Source organism: Macaca fascicularis, chromosome 15, assembly GCF_037993035.2.
Source record: "Macaca fascicularis isolate 582-1 chromosome 15, T2T-MFA8v1.1".
NCBI lineage: Eukaryota > Metazoa > Chordata > Mammalia > Primates > Cercopithecidae > Macaca > Macaca fascicularis.
Window position 1 is genome coordinate 65,760,581 of NC_088389.1, and position 14,667 is coordinate 65,775,247.

The window sequence follows — 14,667 nt, forward strand, 5'->3', positions numbered from 1 at the left end:
TTGAGTTATTTTCTTAATGGTCCCCCTGGGGCTTACCATATACATCTCATCAGAACTACTTCAGATTGATACTAACTCCCATAAGATATAGAAAGTTTACCCTTACCCAGCTCTATCCTTCTCCCCTTTTGTGCAATTATTGTTATATGTATCACATCTATATGCTATAAACCCAATACTGCTTTGTCATAACTTTATATAATGTTATATCTATTAAAGAAGCTGAGAAAGAGAACAAATAGACATATTTACAGCTTTATTTATTTATTTTTGGAGACAGGGTCTCACTCTTGTCACTCAAGCTGGAAGGCAGTGGCATGATCATAGCTGACTGCAGTCTTGAACTCTTGGCCTCAAGTGATCCTCCCGCTTTAGCCTCTCGAGTAGGTAGGACTATAGGCACATACCATCATGTCTGAGTAATTAAAAAAAATTCTTTTTGTCGCCCAGGCTGGTCTTGAACTCCTAGCCTCAAGTGATCCTCCCACCTCAGCTTCCTGAGTAGCTGGGATTACAGGTGAGAGCTACTGTGCCTAGCCATTTTTTTTTTTTTTTTTTTTTTTAAAGACAGAGGCTTGCTCTGTTGCCTGGGCTAGAGTGCAGTGGCACGATCTTGGCTCACTGCAGTCTCTGCCTCCTGAATTCAAACGATTTTTGTGCCTCAGCCTCCCGAGTAGCTGGGATCACAGGCATGTGCCACCACACCAGGCTAATTTTTGTATTTTTAGTAGAAACGGAGTTTCACCATGTTGGTCAGGCTGGTCTCGAACTCCTGACATCAAGTGATCTGCCCACCTTGGCCTCCCACTGGGATTACAGGTGTGAGTCACTGTGCCTAGCCCTCCTTCTTAAAAAAAATTTACCACTTATGGCTTTCCTCATTTGTTCCTGTAGGTTTGAGCTGTGATCTGGTATCATTTTCTTATTCTAACACAACTTTGATTTCACCTATCTCCTTTATGCTATAATTATCAAATATACTTCTACAGGTTATAGGCCTAAAAATATAATTATATACATATTATTTTACACAGTTGTTTTTTAAATCAGTTGAGAAGAAATACGCATTTATACTGCCTTTTATAACTACATAATCATCTTTACTAGTGCTCTTTGTTTTTTCATGTGGATTTGAAATTCTATTTGTGTTTACTTGCTTTTAGCCTGAAGAATTTCTTTTAGTACTTATTGTAAGGCAAGTCTGCCTGTTAGCAATAACTTTTGTTTTTATCTTTATTTTCTAAAGTTAGTTACATGAGATGTAAGATTCCTGGTTGCCAGTTTTCTTTTTCTTTTTTTGAGACGGAGTCGCTCTCTCTGTTGCCCAGGCTGTAGTTCGGTGGTGTGATCTCAGCTCACTGCAAGCTATGCCTCCCGGGATCACGCCATTCTCCTGCCTCAGCCTCCTGAGTAGCTGGGACTACAGGCGCCCGCCACCATGCCCAGCTAATTTTTTGTATTTTTTAGTAGAGACGGGGTTTCACTGTGTTAGCCAGAATGGTCTCGATATCCTGACCTCGTGATCTGCCCGCCTTGGACTCCCAAAGTGCTGGGATTACAGGTGTGAGCCACCGCGCCCGGCTTGGACTCCCAAAGTGCTGGGATTACAGGTGTGAGCCACCGCGCCCGGCCAGTTGCCAGTTTTCTTTCAGCACTTTGAGTATGTCATCCTACTGCCTTCTGGTTGTTACATGTTCTCCATTGTTTCTGACGAGAAGTCCACTGTTAAGCTTACAGAGGTTCCCTTGTATGTGATAAGTCATTTTTCTCTTGTTGCTTTCAAGACTTTCTCCTTATGATTAACTTTTAGCATTTTTATTATGTGTCCAGGTGTGGATCTCTTTCCTACCTGGAGTTTACTGAGTTTCTTGGATGTGTAGTGTTTTTCAATAAATTTGAAAGTTTTTATCAATAAATTTGAAAGTTTTTATCTATTGTTTCATCAAATATTTTTCTGCTTCTACTCTCCTCCTCATATTCCCATTACATGTACACTGATACAGTTAAACACGTCCCACATTTCTGAGGCTCTGTTCATTTCTCTTTATTATATTTTCTCTCTGTCCCTTGGGTTATATAATCTTTCTTTTTTTTTCTTTTTTGAGATGGAGTCTCACTCTGTCACTCAGGCTGGAGTGCAGTGGCGCAATCTCAGCTCACTGCAAGCTCCGCCTCCCGGGTTCACGCCATTCTTCTGCTTCAGCCTCCCGAGTAGCTGGGACTACACGTGCCCGCCACCAGGCCTAATTTTTTTTTGTATACTTAGTAGAGATGGGGTTTCACCATGTTAGCCAGGATGGTCTCAATCTCCTGACCTCGTGATCCGCCTGTCTCAGCCTCCCAAAGTGCAGGGATTACAGCTGCGAGCCACCACACCTGGCCGAATCTCTTACAATCTATTTTCATGTTGACTAATCGTTTCTTCTGCCAGCTCAAATCTACTATTGAGCCCCTTTAATGAAGTTTTCTTCTTCCTTTGAGAAAGGGTCTTACTTTGTCACCCAGGCTAGGCATGGTGTGCCACCATGCCCACCTAAATTTAATTTTTTTTTTTTTTTTGAGATGGAGTCTTACTCTCTCGTCCATGCTGGAGTGCAGTGGTATGATCTCGGTTCACTGCAACTTCCGCTTACTGGGTTCAAGCAACTCTCCTGCCTCAGCCCTCCAAATAGTTGAGATTACAGGCACGTGCCACCATGCCCAGCTAATTTTTGTATTTTTAGTAGAGACGAGATTTCACCATGTTGGCCAGGCTGATCTCGAACTCCTGATCTCAAGTGATCTGCCTGCTTCAGCCTCCCAAAGTGCTGAGATTACAGGCATGAGCCACTGTGCCTGGCCTAAGTTTCTGTAGAGATAGGGTCTTACTACGTGCTCAGGCTGCTGTTGAACTCCTGGGCTTGAGCAATTCTCCTGCCTCCACCTCTCAAAGCACTGGGATTCAGGCATGAGCCACTGTACCCAGCCTAATGAATTTTTCATTTCAGTTATCCTACTTTTAAACTTCAGAATTTCCATTTGGCTCTTTTTAAAAATTAGTTTCTGCCTCTTTATCAATATTCTCTATTTGATGAGACATCATCTTCACATTTTTCTTTACCTCTTTAAGCATGGCTTCCCTTCAGTTCTTTGAAGGTATTTATTTATTTGGTTTTTTTGAGATAAAGTCTTGCTCTGTTGCACAGGCACAATCTCGGCTCACTGCAACCTCTGCCTCCTGGGTTCAAGCAATTCTCCTGCCTCAGCCGCCCGAGCAGCTGGGACCACAGGTGCATAGCAACACGCCCGGCTAATTTTTGTATTTTTAGTAGAGACGGGGTTTCACCATGTTGGCCAGGCTGGTTTTGAACTCCTGATCTCGTGATCCGCCTGCCTCGGCCTCCCAAAGTGCTGGGATTACAGGCGTGGGCCACCATGCCCGACCCAGTTTTTGGAACATATTTATTATGATTATCCTAAAGTCTTTGTTAAATCTGACATCTGGTCACTCTCACAGGCAGTTTCTGTTGCCTGTTTTTTCCCTGTTTCTTTGCATATTTCATAGTTTTTCTTGGAAACTAGACATCTTAGCTAATACAGCAACTCTGGATACTGCTTCCCCTCTCCACAGCTTATTTTTGTTGTGGTTGCTTATTTATTCGCTTTGTGATTTGGCTAGACTATTTCAGTGAAGTCTATTTTCCCTACAGCATTAAGCCATTTGGATGGCACAGCCTTAGGGGTACAAACTGACCCTGGAATGACAGTGGTTTCAAGCAGGGCTCTCTTTGTCTAGATCCCCGATCTCTCTGTTAAACTGTGTGCCTTATTTGGATTACGCTCAGCCTCGATGACCCATTAATTGCAGGTCTATTGTTTTTGACAATGTTCCAGGGCATCAATTGCTCAGCAGTCTGAGTCTTCTGAGATTTGTTCTGACCTGAGGAGGGCTCCTCTTAGCTACCTTTCCCTGATTCTCTCTGATGAACTAGATGGCCTACAGTTTAGTTACTGTTCTTTATTAAGGTATGCTATCATTTTCTAAAGTGTCCTTAGGCCTGTACTTCCCCACACTGTATCAAATAAAGTCAGTTCCTTGGGAGAGTACTTCGGAGCTCTCCTTTGTTATGAACTCTCTCTCCCCCTGGGAAAGGTCTCTGAGGCACTACTCCGGGTATTGGGTGGGATAGTAGCCTCCTGACTTCTTGGCTTGCTTCCTCTCAGTGGAACCTCTGCCCTACGAATGAGCTGAGGTGAGGACGATTAGGGCTCCAGTTCTGCTGCAAATGGGATGGAGCCTCCATTCTGTAAGCTTCGTGGAGAAAGGGAGACCTAACCTCTCAGCTGCACTCACTAGAATTTCAGCCTCTTCAACTTGGAGTTGGAGGGGAAGAGAAATGTTGACAATGTGGCCTTCCCAGTGAGATACAGTAAACCTGACTGGGAGCTGAGGGGAGAAGAAGCCCCATCTTCTTGTCCACACTTATCCTGAGTGGAGATTTGTCAAGCTGAGCTGAGGGGAGGAGGAAGGAACTGGCTAGGGCTCAATGCCACAGACTCTTGCTGTTGTTTACCAGAGTTTTAGTAGATTTTGTTGAAAAAATATGTCTTCATTTGATGTATGCTCTTAGAGCAATTCCTAGAGACTTTCTTTTTTTTTTTTTTTTTTTTTTTGAGATGGAGTCTTGCTCTGTCACCCAGGCTGGAGTGCAGTGGTGCAATCTCAGTTCACTGCAACTGCTGCCCCCCGCCCGGGTTCAAGTGATTCTCCTTCCTCAGCCTCCTGAGTAGCTGGGATTATAGGCATGTGCCACCACACCTGGCTAATTTTTGTATTTTTAGTAGAGATGGGGTTTCATCATGTTGGCCAGGCTACTGCTGAACTCCTGACCTCAAGTCATCTGCCCACCTCAGACTCCCAAAGTGTTGGGGATTTCAGGTGTGAGCCACTGTACCCAGCCTCCAGAAACTTTAAAGGGTTGATTTTTTTTTTTGAGACAGGGTCTCGCTCTGTTAGTCAGGCTGGAGTGCAATGCCGCATTCATGGCTCACTGCAGCCTCAACATTCCAGGGTCAAGTGATCCTTTTGCCTCAGCCTCCCAGGTAGCTAGGACCACAGGCACGTGCCACCATACCCAGGTGAATAAAAAATGTTTTTGGTACCTACAGGGTCTCGCCATGTTGCCCAGGCTGGTCTCAAAGTCCTGGACTCCCACCTTGGCCTCCCAAAGTGCTGAGATTATAGGTATGAGTCACCATGCCTGGCTTCGATGGTTGCTTTTTCATAGTTCTCCCCAGCTTTGTTTGTTTTACTGGTAAGCAGATATATGGGAGCTCCTCATGCTACCATCCTTAAAGTAGAACTCTATCCAGTCTCTTGTACTGAAGCTGTGCCTCTGGGATGGAAATTTCCTACTGAGTGGGATACCAAAAGACCTAAGCCAGCTTTCTATAGATAAGCTAGGTTTGAACAAACCCGACAGTCGTTGTTATCACTAGCCATAGGCTTGTCTCTGAGCTTCTCAGTCAACTCAGCCTATTTCCTTAAAGGTTTTCCATGATATCTGCTGAGGCATAGCAGGTACCCTTTTATCCCTTAACCTGGTCTTGCCCCATCCCAAGGTCTGTTGCTGCCAGCTACTACCCTTCTCTTGCTCAAGTCCTTTTGCATTGCCCATTTCATATTTCCTTCTTCTCTCATCACCAACAGGATACGTGAGTGCCAGGGTAGGATTTCTGGTCATTATATGTGAAATTCTTATAAAACTGACTCATGTGCTTCCCGAAAGGGGATTTGATTTAGAAGTCATTTGATCTCCACATCACAGACACATTTCATGGCAAGCAGAGAGCCAACAGATGATTGGCTTTCCTAATGCAGATGGAACGTGTATTAAAATATAAGAAGACAGCACTTCTCTATACACAACTTTAAGGTCAGATTGAGAAAAAGGATTAAGTAGGGTGTTCCCACTGATTCACGCTGGCACTTGAAAGAAACGTGAACTCTCTCTTTTTGATGAAATGGAAGACAAACCTAAAGATTCTAGCTTTACCTCAGAAGATACATGGTTAGTTTTAGAAATAACTTTCCTATTCAATCTCAGTTGCCTACTTACCATTTTTTCTAAATGCATGGTCTTTCAACACCCACTCAGGAGAGAAGTTGCCAAGTCATTGCAAAACTGCAGACATATACTCCTCAAAGACTGAGTCAGATAGGCTCAGTAGAGTATTACTTTGTATCTAATTCCAATGAACTTTTTCTGGTTTCTATATCCAAGTAATTAGAAGCCAAAAATCAGAAAGGGGGAATCACTAAAAGCAGACAGGCAAACATACTAAAAGCACTGACAAGAATATAAACAACAAAAAGCTTCAACGAGCAGATACAACAATTCGAACTGCTCAGTGGTATGGGGCATTAGTCTGAGCAACCTCAGCAGGCCCAGGGCATCACTGTATTCAGTGTAATAAAGGAACTGGAGTTCATAAAAATGATGGCTCTGGGTCAATAAGAGAGAAATCACAACACCTTCAGTAACCTCTGTTTAAACATGAAATGTAAATTTTAGAAAAATATTCATCCGGCTGGGCATGGTGGCTCACATCTATAATCCCAGCACTTTAGGACGCCAAGGCAGGCAGATCACCCGAGGTCAGGAGTTCAAGACCAGCTTGGCCAACATGGTGAAACCCTGTCTCTACAAAAATACAAAAAAAATTTAACTGGGCATGATGGCAGTTGCCTGTAATTCCAGCTACTCGGGAGGCTGAGGCAGGAGAATCGCTTGAACCCAGGAGGTGGAGGTTGCAGTGAGTCAAGATCGTGCCATTGCACTGCAGCCTGGGCAACAGAACGAGACTCTGTCTCAAGAAAAAAAAAAAAAAGAAAAATATTCATTCAAAATGATGTTGAATAGGTGCTATCCTCAGCTACATGGGAAACTTACACAGACTGACATTCCTTGAATGATCTAAATGGCTGAGGTTTTACTGTACTTAAAAATTTTAGTTTTTTGGCCAGGTACGGCAGCTTGCACCTATAATCCCAGCACTTTGGGAACCCAAGGTGGGTGGATCACTTGATGCCAGGAGTTCAAGACCAGCCTGGTCAACACGGCGAAACCTCGTCTCTATTAAAAATACAAAAATTAGCTGGGCGTGGTGGTGTGTGCCTGTAGTCCCAGCTACTTGGGAGGCTGAGACACAAGAATCATTTGAGCCCAGGAGTTGGAGGCTGCAGTGAGCCAAGATTGTACCACTGCACTCAAGCCAGGGCGACAGAGCGAGACTTTGTCTCACCCACAATTAGTTTAGCATGTTCCTATTATGTGAAAATGCTTTTCAACACTTGCTGAACCCTGGATTGGTATAAATACATATGGCATTCATAATAGCACAGGCTCCTAAGAGAAATCATAACCCCTATGGAACCGTAACTCACCACAGTTGTCCAGAGTTAACAATAAAATACCTAAATCAGAGAGATCACTTGGGCAAATGTATGGGTTTTCGGAAGCATATTTTGAGAAGGAAAGAAAAAGTACCTACATAAATTTGATCATAATATTTAGAAACCTCTGATATTGTAACTGGCACTTACTTCCACGTTGCTTAAGCACTCACTGCTGCCAAAAATTTACAATAATATTTTTAAAGCTTACTTTACGCTTACTAGTTACCTAAGGAGCCACAAGGCAGAGGCTTGCCGCACACTTTTCCACATGAAGGCACAGGGTCCATGCATGTTTTCCGACCACTACTTCCAAGTTCTAGCAATTGGCTGAGAGGAGTTTGGCCACAGGGGCAACAGCGCACCAGTGGGGGGAGCCGTGGGCATGGCTGGCAGGGCTGAGGGTGGCATACTTGTGAACATGTATGGTTACCGCATTTCAAGTCCCTGTTAAGAAGAACACACTATTATATAATTGTTGCATAAAGTGCAGCTTTAGTTCAACTGAGGAAAATGTAAAACCTTACTTGCCACATATCTTTAAACAGCTGAAATCCCCAAATCCATCAGACTTTCCTACATCGGTTCCACATAACACATCCCGGGAGGTGCTGCCGCAATAGCATACTTGAAGAGAAAATTTCAAAAACAAAAATTTAGTAACATGTATGGGTTCTTAAAATATCCCAAATAATCTGTAAGAAAATACAAAATGCGGGCCCAGCACAGTGGCTCATGTCTGTAATCCCAGCACTCTGGGAGGCCAATAGAGTACTGATCAGACCTTATGCAGAAATAAGTAGAGTCTATACAGCAGCTCTAAGACCCACCTAAGAGCTTTACCATAGGAAGAAATAAAAAAGGCCTTGTCAAACTATTAATATATCATAGCGCCTCTGCAGCACATTCCAAGAACAGCATCAGAGTGAAGCAACCTTTTAATTAAGAGAACACTATCTGGTCCTAAGGCCATGGTTGAACACCATTCACTGTGAGGCTCCTGGGGGTCCTCTGGTGATGTTACAGGGGATGGACAAGCTAAGCTGGCAGTAGTGGTGGAGGAGCTCTCATCTGGATCTCCCATCCTCACTTCAACCCAAGAAGCACAGGTTTCATACTTTATGTCAGGGTTTACATAAAACGCTTGTAAAAAGGTCCCCATTGCTAAAAAGCAATTTAAAAATTGGCATGAGAGTATAAGCTCTAATGATCAGAATAAACACAGTATTATAAAAACATACCAAATTTTAAAAATCATGTATATAATAAAAATAAAATAGAAACCTTCTAATAAGGCATTAAAAATAATAGTCATAAAATAAAATCGTACATTAAACAGAACCAAAAAGTTTCACTGAAACATGGGAAAAGGAAAGCCTCAAATCATTGAAGATATAATTAAGACTTTTTGTTTTTCAGACGGAGTCTCACTCTGTCACCCAGGCTGGAGTGCAGTGGCGTGATCTTGGCTCGCTGCAACCTCCACCTCCCCAGTTCACACAATTCTCCTGCCTCAGCCTCCCAAGTAGCTGGGATTATAGGGGTCCACCACCACGCCCAGCTAATTTCTGTATTTTTAGTAGAGATGGGGTTTCACCATGTTGGCTAGGCTGGTCTCAAACTCCTGAGCTCAGGCGATCCACCCATCCCAGCCTCCCAAAGGGCTGGGATTACAGGCGTGAGCCACCACGTCTGGCAATAATCAAGATTCTCGATTTTTTTTGTTTTAAAGACAGGGTCTCTCTTTGTTGCCCAGCTGGAGTACAGTGGTATGAACACAGCTTACTGCAGCCTCGACCTCCCAAAGTGCTGGGATTACAGTGAGCCACTGTGCCTGCCTTGACTTTTTTTTAAATTAGCTGAATTTAAGATTCAAGGATTCTTTATTTTTAAAATACACATTCCATCTTCCAGTAAGTACATGCGCAATTTCTTTTCTTTTTTTTTTTTGAGACAGGGCCTCACTTTGTCACCCAGGCTGGAGTGCAGTCATGTGAACACAGCTCACTGCAGCCTCAAACTCCCAGGCTCAAGCGATCCTCCTACTTCAGCCCCTCAAGCAGCTGGGAGTACAGGTGCATGCCACCACACCTGGATAGCTTTTGTATTTTTTGTAGAGATGGGGTTTTGCCATGTTGCCCAAACTGGTCTCAAACTCCTGGGCTCAAGGGATCAGCCCATCCTGGCCTCCCAAAGTGCTGGGATTACAGGTGTGAGCCACTTCACCTGGCCTATATGCAATTTCATCCCCCATTCTAAAACTCACTTGTTCATTTAGTGAAAACTGATTTGATAAATTAATAAAGATTCAGAAAATACACTAAATATTTGTAGAATCAATGAACTGGTAAAGAAACCCTGGCAACTGGGAGCTTTTGCTAGTAGGCTTTTCTTTGATAAGTTTCTGCTCAAACAGAACAAAGGCTTTTTACAGAGGTAATGAATAGAAAGCTGTGAACAAAAGAATCAAGGGTCAGAACGGGTAACAATAAAAAGAAAATTGAGTTCCTGATGAAAAAATCTGAGTAAATACTAAAAAGCTCTCCTAGGCACAAGAAACAGAAAAATGAGCAGGTGACAGAAGAATTAGGTAGAGTCACAGCTGGTTAAATAGTATTAAGGAACCAAAGGACCCTGCTGCCAGCCTTAAACCATTTAGTATTTTATCAACGTATGAATAAAGACCCAAAAAGAATGCTTATTAATCTCTAGATAAGGTTGAAAGGGATCCTAGGTTCGCCGCCTCTCCCACCTGCCAGATGAGCTGCAGCGGCTCCGGCGCGGACCCTGAGGCGCCCCCGGTCTCGGCTCCCGCCGCGCTGCCCGCCAGCACTGCTGCGGAGAACAAGGCCAGCCCCGCGGGGACAGCAGGGGGGCCCGGGGCTGGAGCAGCTGCTGGGGACACGGGACCCTTGGCAGCGCGGGCCGGGGAGCCAGCTGAGCGGCGTGGGTGTGGGCGGCTGGCGCGGCGCCCCCAGAGGGGGCCATGTCTAAGGGTGTTTACGTACTGCCCAGCGCGGCCAACGGAGACGTGAAGCCGGTGGTGTCCAGCACGCCTTTGGTGGACTTCTTGATGCAGCAGGAGGATTACACGCCTACGACGCCAGATGCAGTGACTGGTTACTACCTGAACCGTGCTGGCTTTGAGGCCTCAGACCCACACATAATTCGGCTCATCTCCCTAGCTGCCCAGAAATTCATCTCAGATATTGCCAGTGATGCCCTACAGCACTGCAAAATGAAGGGCACAGCCTCCGGCAGCTCCCGGAGCAAAAGCAAGGACCGCAAGTATACTTTAACCATGGAGGACTTGACCCCTGCCCTCAGCGAGTATGGCATCAACGTGAAGAAGCCGCACTACTTCACCTGAGCCACCCAACCTAAATGTACTTGTCTGTCCCCATGTCCCCACACCAGCCTGTTTTCACAATAAACTTTATTGTGACAAAAAAAAAAAAAAAAGAAAGAAAGGGATCCTAGAACTGTAATTCAAGAAGATAAACTATTTACATAGCCAAAATATTCTGCTAGATAACTAATGTGGAAAAACAAAAAATCTTCAAAACTGGGTTTGAAAAATCAACTAAACAGAAACAAGGAGGAAGAGACTGGGATCAATACAGTTTTGTACAAAAAAGACTTGGGTGATTTAGCTGAGTAAAAGCCCAATATGAATCAAGAGCTAAAAACAGCAGAAGCCAGGCATGATGGTGTGCATCTGTAGTCCCAGCTACTTGGGAAGCTGAGGCAGGAGAATCTGCACTCCGGTCTGTATGACAGAACAAGATCCAAAAAAAAAAAAAAAAAAGCCTCAGTAAGTACCAGGATAGAGAGCTTTTCTACACTTCCTGCTAATTACAGATCCATATGACATAACAGATAATCAAACTGGGCACAGGCAACTCTTCATTCTCTTTGAAGAGACTTAAAAACAGGGGCTGGAACATATTATCCCATTTTCAGCCTGGGATAAAGCTTGAGGAAGCACCCACAGGCAGGGGTCAGGATTCACAACAGGCTTCAAGGCTTCCATAGAAGCCTTGAAGTTCTATTCCACAGAGAACAGACTACAGAAATTTTAGTCTGGAAAATAATCAGGACACATTTAATCAGTCATCCGTCTCAGTGAAAAATCTCAAGAATGTACTCAAAAAACACCGAGTTTTGAGCAATACCGGTTTTGGTGGATCCCACAAGAAGACTGGCATTGCTGTGAACAATCTGGCTGCTTTTTTTTTTTTTTTTTTTGAGACGGAGTCTCGCTCTGTCGCCCAGGCTGGAGTGCAGTGGCGCGATCTCGGCTCACTGCAAGCTCCGCCTCCTGGGTTCACGCCATTCTCCTGCCTCAGCCTCCCAGTAGCTGGGACTACAGGCGCCCGCCACCTCGCCTGGCTAATTTTTTGTATTTTTAGTAGAGACGGGGTTTCACCGTGTTAGCCAGGATGGCCTCGATCTCCCGACCTCGTGATCCACCCGCCTCGGCCTCCCAAAGTGCTGGGATTACAGGCGTGAGCCACCGCGCCTGGCCGGCTGCTTTTTTTCTGAGACAGAGTCAGGTTCTGTCACCCAGGCTGGAATGCGGTAGCATGATCTCGGCTCACTGTAACCTCCGCCTCCTGGGCTCAAGCCATCCTTCCACCTCAGCCTCCCAAGTAGCTGGGACTACAGGTGATTGCCACCATGTCTGGCTAATTTTTTCTTTTTTTTTTTTTTGGTTAGAGATGTGTTTTTGCCATGTTGCCCAGGCGGGTCTCAAACTCCTAGGCTCAAGTGATGCACCCGCCCTGGCCTCCTAAAGTGCATAAGCTACTGTGCCCAGCCCAATCTGGCCACTTTTAAGAGGATGTGTGGTCTGTGAGCACATTTCACAGGGAAGAAATGAAGCAATCATAGCTGTTAGGCCTGAAAGGAAACACTGGGAAAATATATGACAGCTGATTTTGAACAACCCAGGAGGAACATGAAATGTAGAGAAAGGCAGACCAAGGAGAGAGTATATTTCAGGGAAGCAGATTTTGGCTCAATAAAAGAAAAAACTGGGACAATTAGAGTTGTATCATGACCAAACAGCCTACCTAAAAATACAGTGAGCTTTCAGGCTGTTTAATCAGCGACTGAGTAACTGACAACATTCACTTTGGAGAGCAAAGGGGGGATAACTGCACTAAGAGAAAATAAAATTAGATTCCTTTTTTTTTTTTGAGACAGAGTTTCACTCTTGTTGCCCAGGCTGGAGTGCAATGGCACGATCTTAGCTCACTGCAACCTCTGCTTCCCGGATTTAAGTGATTCTCCTGCCTCAGCCTCCAGGTACCTGGGATTATAGGTGCCCACCACCACGCCCCGGCTATAAAATTAGATTCTTCTCTCCCATTTCTAGATTGCAGTAATGGAGAGGAAGAGAAAAACTGAAAACATCACAAACATAAACTTATATTCACAATTTTAAAAAGTTTTTCTATTCATGTAGATACTTTTTTCCCATTGATGTACAGCTAGGACACAATAAACACAAATATTTTACATATTCAGTTTTGGTTTCTGATATCTTTTGGTAATTGTATACATCTGTGTAACTAACACCCAAAACAAGGTATCAGACATTTCCATTAACCCAGAAACTGTGTGTCCCTTCCCCTAATTTCCACCACTAGGCAACCACTTTCTAATTTTTATTATGAAAAATTAGTTTTATATGTTCTTAGATTTCACATATGTTCATTTTATTATTATTATTATTATTATTTTTTAGACTGAGTCTCATTCTGTTGTCCAGGCTAGAGTGTAGTGGCGTGATCTCAGCTCACTGCAACCTCTACCTCCCGGGTTCAAGTGATTCTCTTGCTTCAGTCTCTTGAGTATCTGGGATTTACAGGCGCCCACCACCACGACCAGATAATTTTTATATTTTTAGTAGAGACAGTGTTTCACCATGCTGGCCAGGCTGGTCTCGATCTCCTGACCTCAAGTGATCCACCCACCTCAGCCTCTCAAAGTGCTGGGATTACAGGCGTAAGCCACTGTGCCCGGCCAGTTCATTTTTAAAAAGATTATTTTGGTCTTTCTAGGTCCATAATAATCTGGTCCTTTCAAGCAGTTACTTTTAAACAGCATTTTAAAATCTATTTAAATTAGATAGGCCAGGCACGGTGGCTCATGCCTGTAATCCCAGCACTTTGGGAGGCCCAGGCAGGCGTTATCACTTAAGGTCAGGAGTTCGAGACCAGCCTGGCCAACACTGTGAAACCCCATCTCTACTAAAAACACAAAAATTAGCAAGGCGTGATAGCGGGCACCTGTAATCCCTGCTACTTGGGAGGCTGAGGCAGGAGAATTGCTTGAACTCAGGAGGTGGAGGTTGCAGAGAACTAGGATTATGCCAACGCACTCCAGCCTGGGCGACAGAGTGAGACTCATCTCAAAAAGTAAAAAAAATTATACAGGACAATGACCTATACCGGTATGCAGGTAAAATAAAAAAACTATCTAAGCATTGTATCTCCCAAGGTCTTTGTGACTATAAGCCTGACACCAATCAAAGTTTATCAAGACAATCATTAATAAGGTTCCAGAAAAGAACACAACCATTGCTAGCTGGTGTGCCCACCACTTACCCTGGTTCAAAATGATCTGGCAAGGCTGGCACTGACCCCCATGGCACAGCTCAGCACATTGGTGCTGACCACAGTTCAAAATATTCTCACATGGGTTGGAACAGTGGACTGAGACAGCCTGACCACAGCGAACTGTGTGCCTGCAAAGACAATAGATGTAAAGAGAGCATCAGTCTAAAAGTTCCTGTTGGACAACTAAATTAACACTGCGGCCCTAACTCTTCCCCTCAAAACCTACTCAGCCTTTCTCTAACTTCATTTCCCTTACTTTTTCTAGTAAGTCTCCCTCGCCCAATCCTTATTTCCTCAATTACTCTCCCCTTCTCCACTCTTTTTCTTCTTCTTTTTTTTTTTTTTTTTTTTAAATAGAGACAGGGTCTCACTATGTTGCCCAGACTAATCTCAAACTCCGAGGCTTAAGCAATCCTCCTGCCTCAGGCTCCCAAAGTGCTGGGATTACAGGCTTGAGCCACCACACCTGGCCCACTCTTCTTTTTCTTCCTTTGTTCTTTTTATTTTCCATCCTGTCTTTCTCTCCTATTTTCTAAGTGGTGAGGAACTGAAGGCTATTCCTGAGTATTTGCTTTATGTGATTTCATCTGAGTTCCACGAAGCGGC

At 44.1% G+C, this 14,667-nt stretch overlaps 1 protein-coding gene, 1 long non-coding RNA gene and 1 pseudogene across 40 annotated transcripts in view; 2 read left to right on the forward strand and 1 right to left on the reverse strand.

The window, feature by feature from the left end:
- The window catches only part of NFX1 (nuclear transcription factor, X-box binding 1), an 84,981-nt gene that overhangs the window by 47,182 nt on the left and 23,132 nt on the right, over nt 1-14,667 (reverse strand). For all 39 annotated transcript variants that reach the window (XR_012424636.1, XR_012424635.1, XR_010581535.2 and 36 more), the window contains exons 7-9: nt 14,050-14,189; nt 7,963-8,062; nt 7,665-7,882 (exon numbers count right to left, since the gene is read on the reverse strand). Coding sequence is in view for 28 of the 39 variants with exons in the window: in XM_074017321.1 (XP_073873422.1) it covers nt 7,665-7,882; nt 7,963-8,062; nt 14,050-14,189 (458 nt within the window). In the remaining 11 variants the exon portion in view is untranslated. The remainder of the gene's footprint in view (nt 1-7,664; nt 7,883-7,962; nt 8,063-14,049; nt 14,190-14,667) is intronic.
- On the forward strand, nt 545-2,138 carry LOC141408648 (uncharacterized). Its single transcript, XR_012424642.1, has 2 exons — nt 545-1,561; nt 1,611-2,138. It is a non-coding gene; the product is annotated as an uncharacterized lncRNA (long non-coding RNA).
- On the forward strand, nt 10,195-10,905 carry LOC107127641 (transcription initiation factor TFIID subunit 10 pseudogene; annotated as a pseudogene).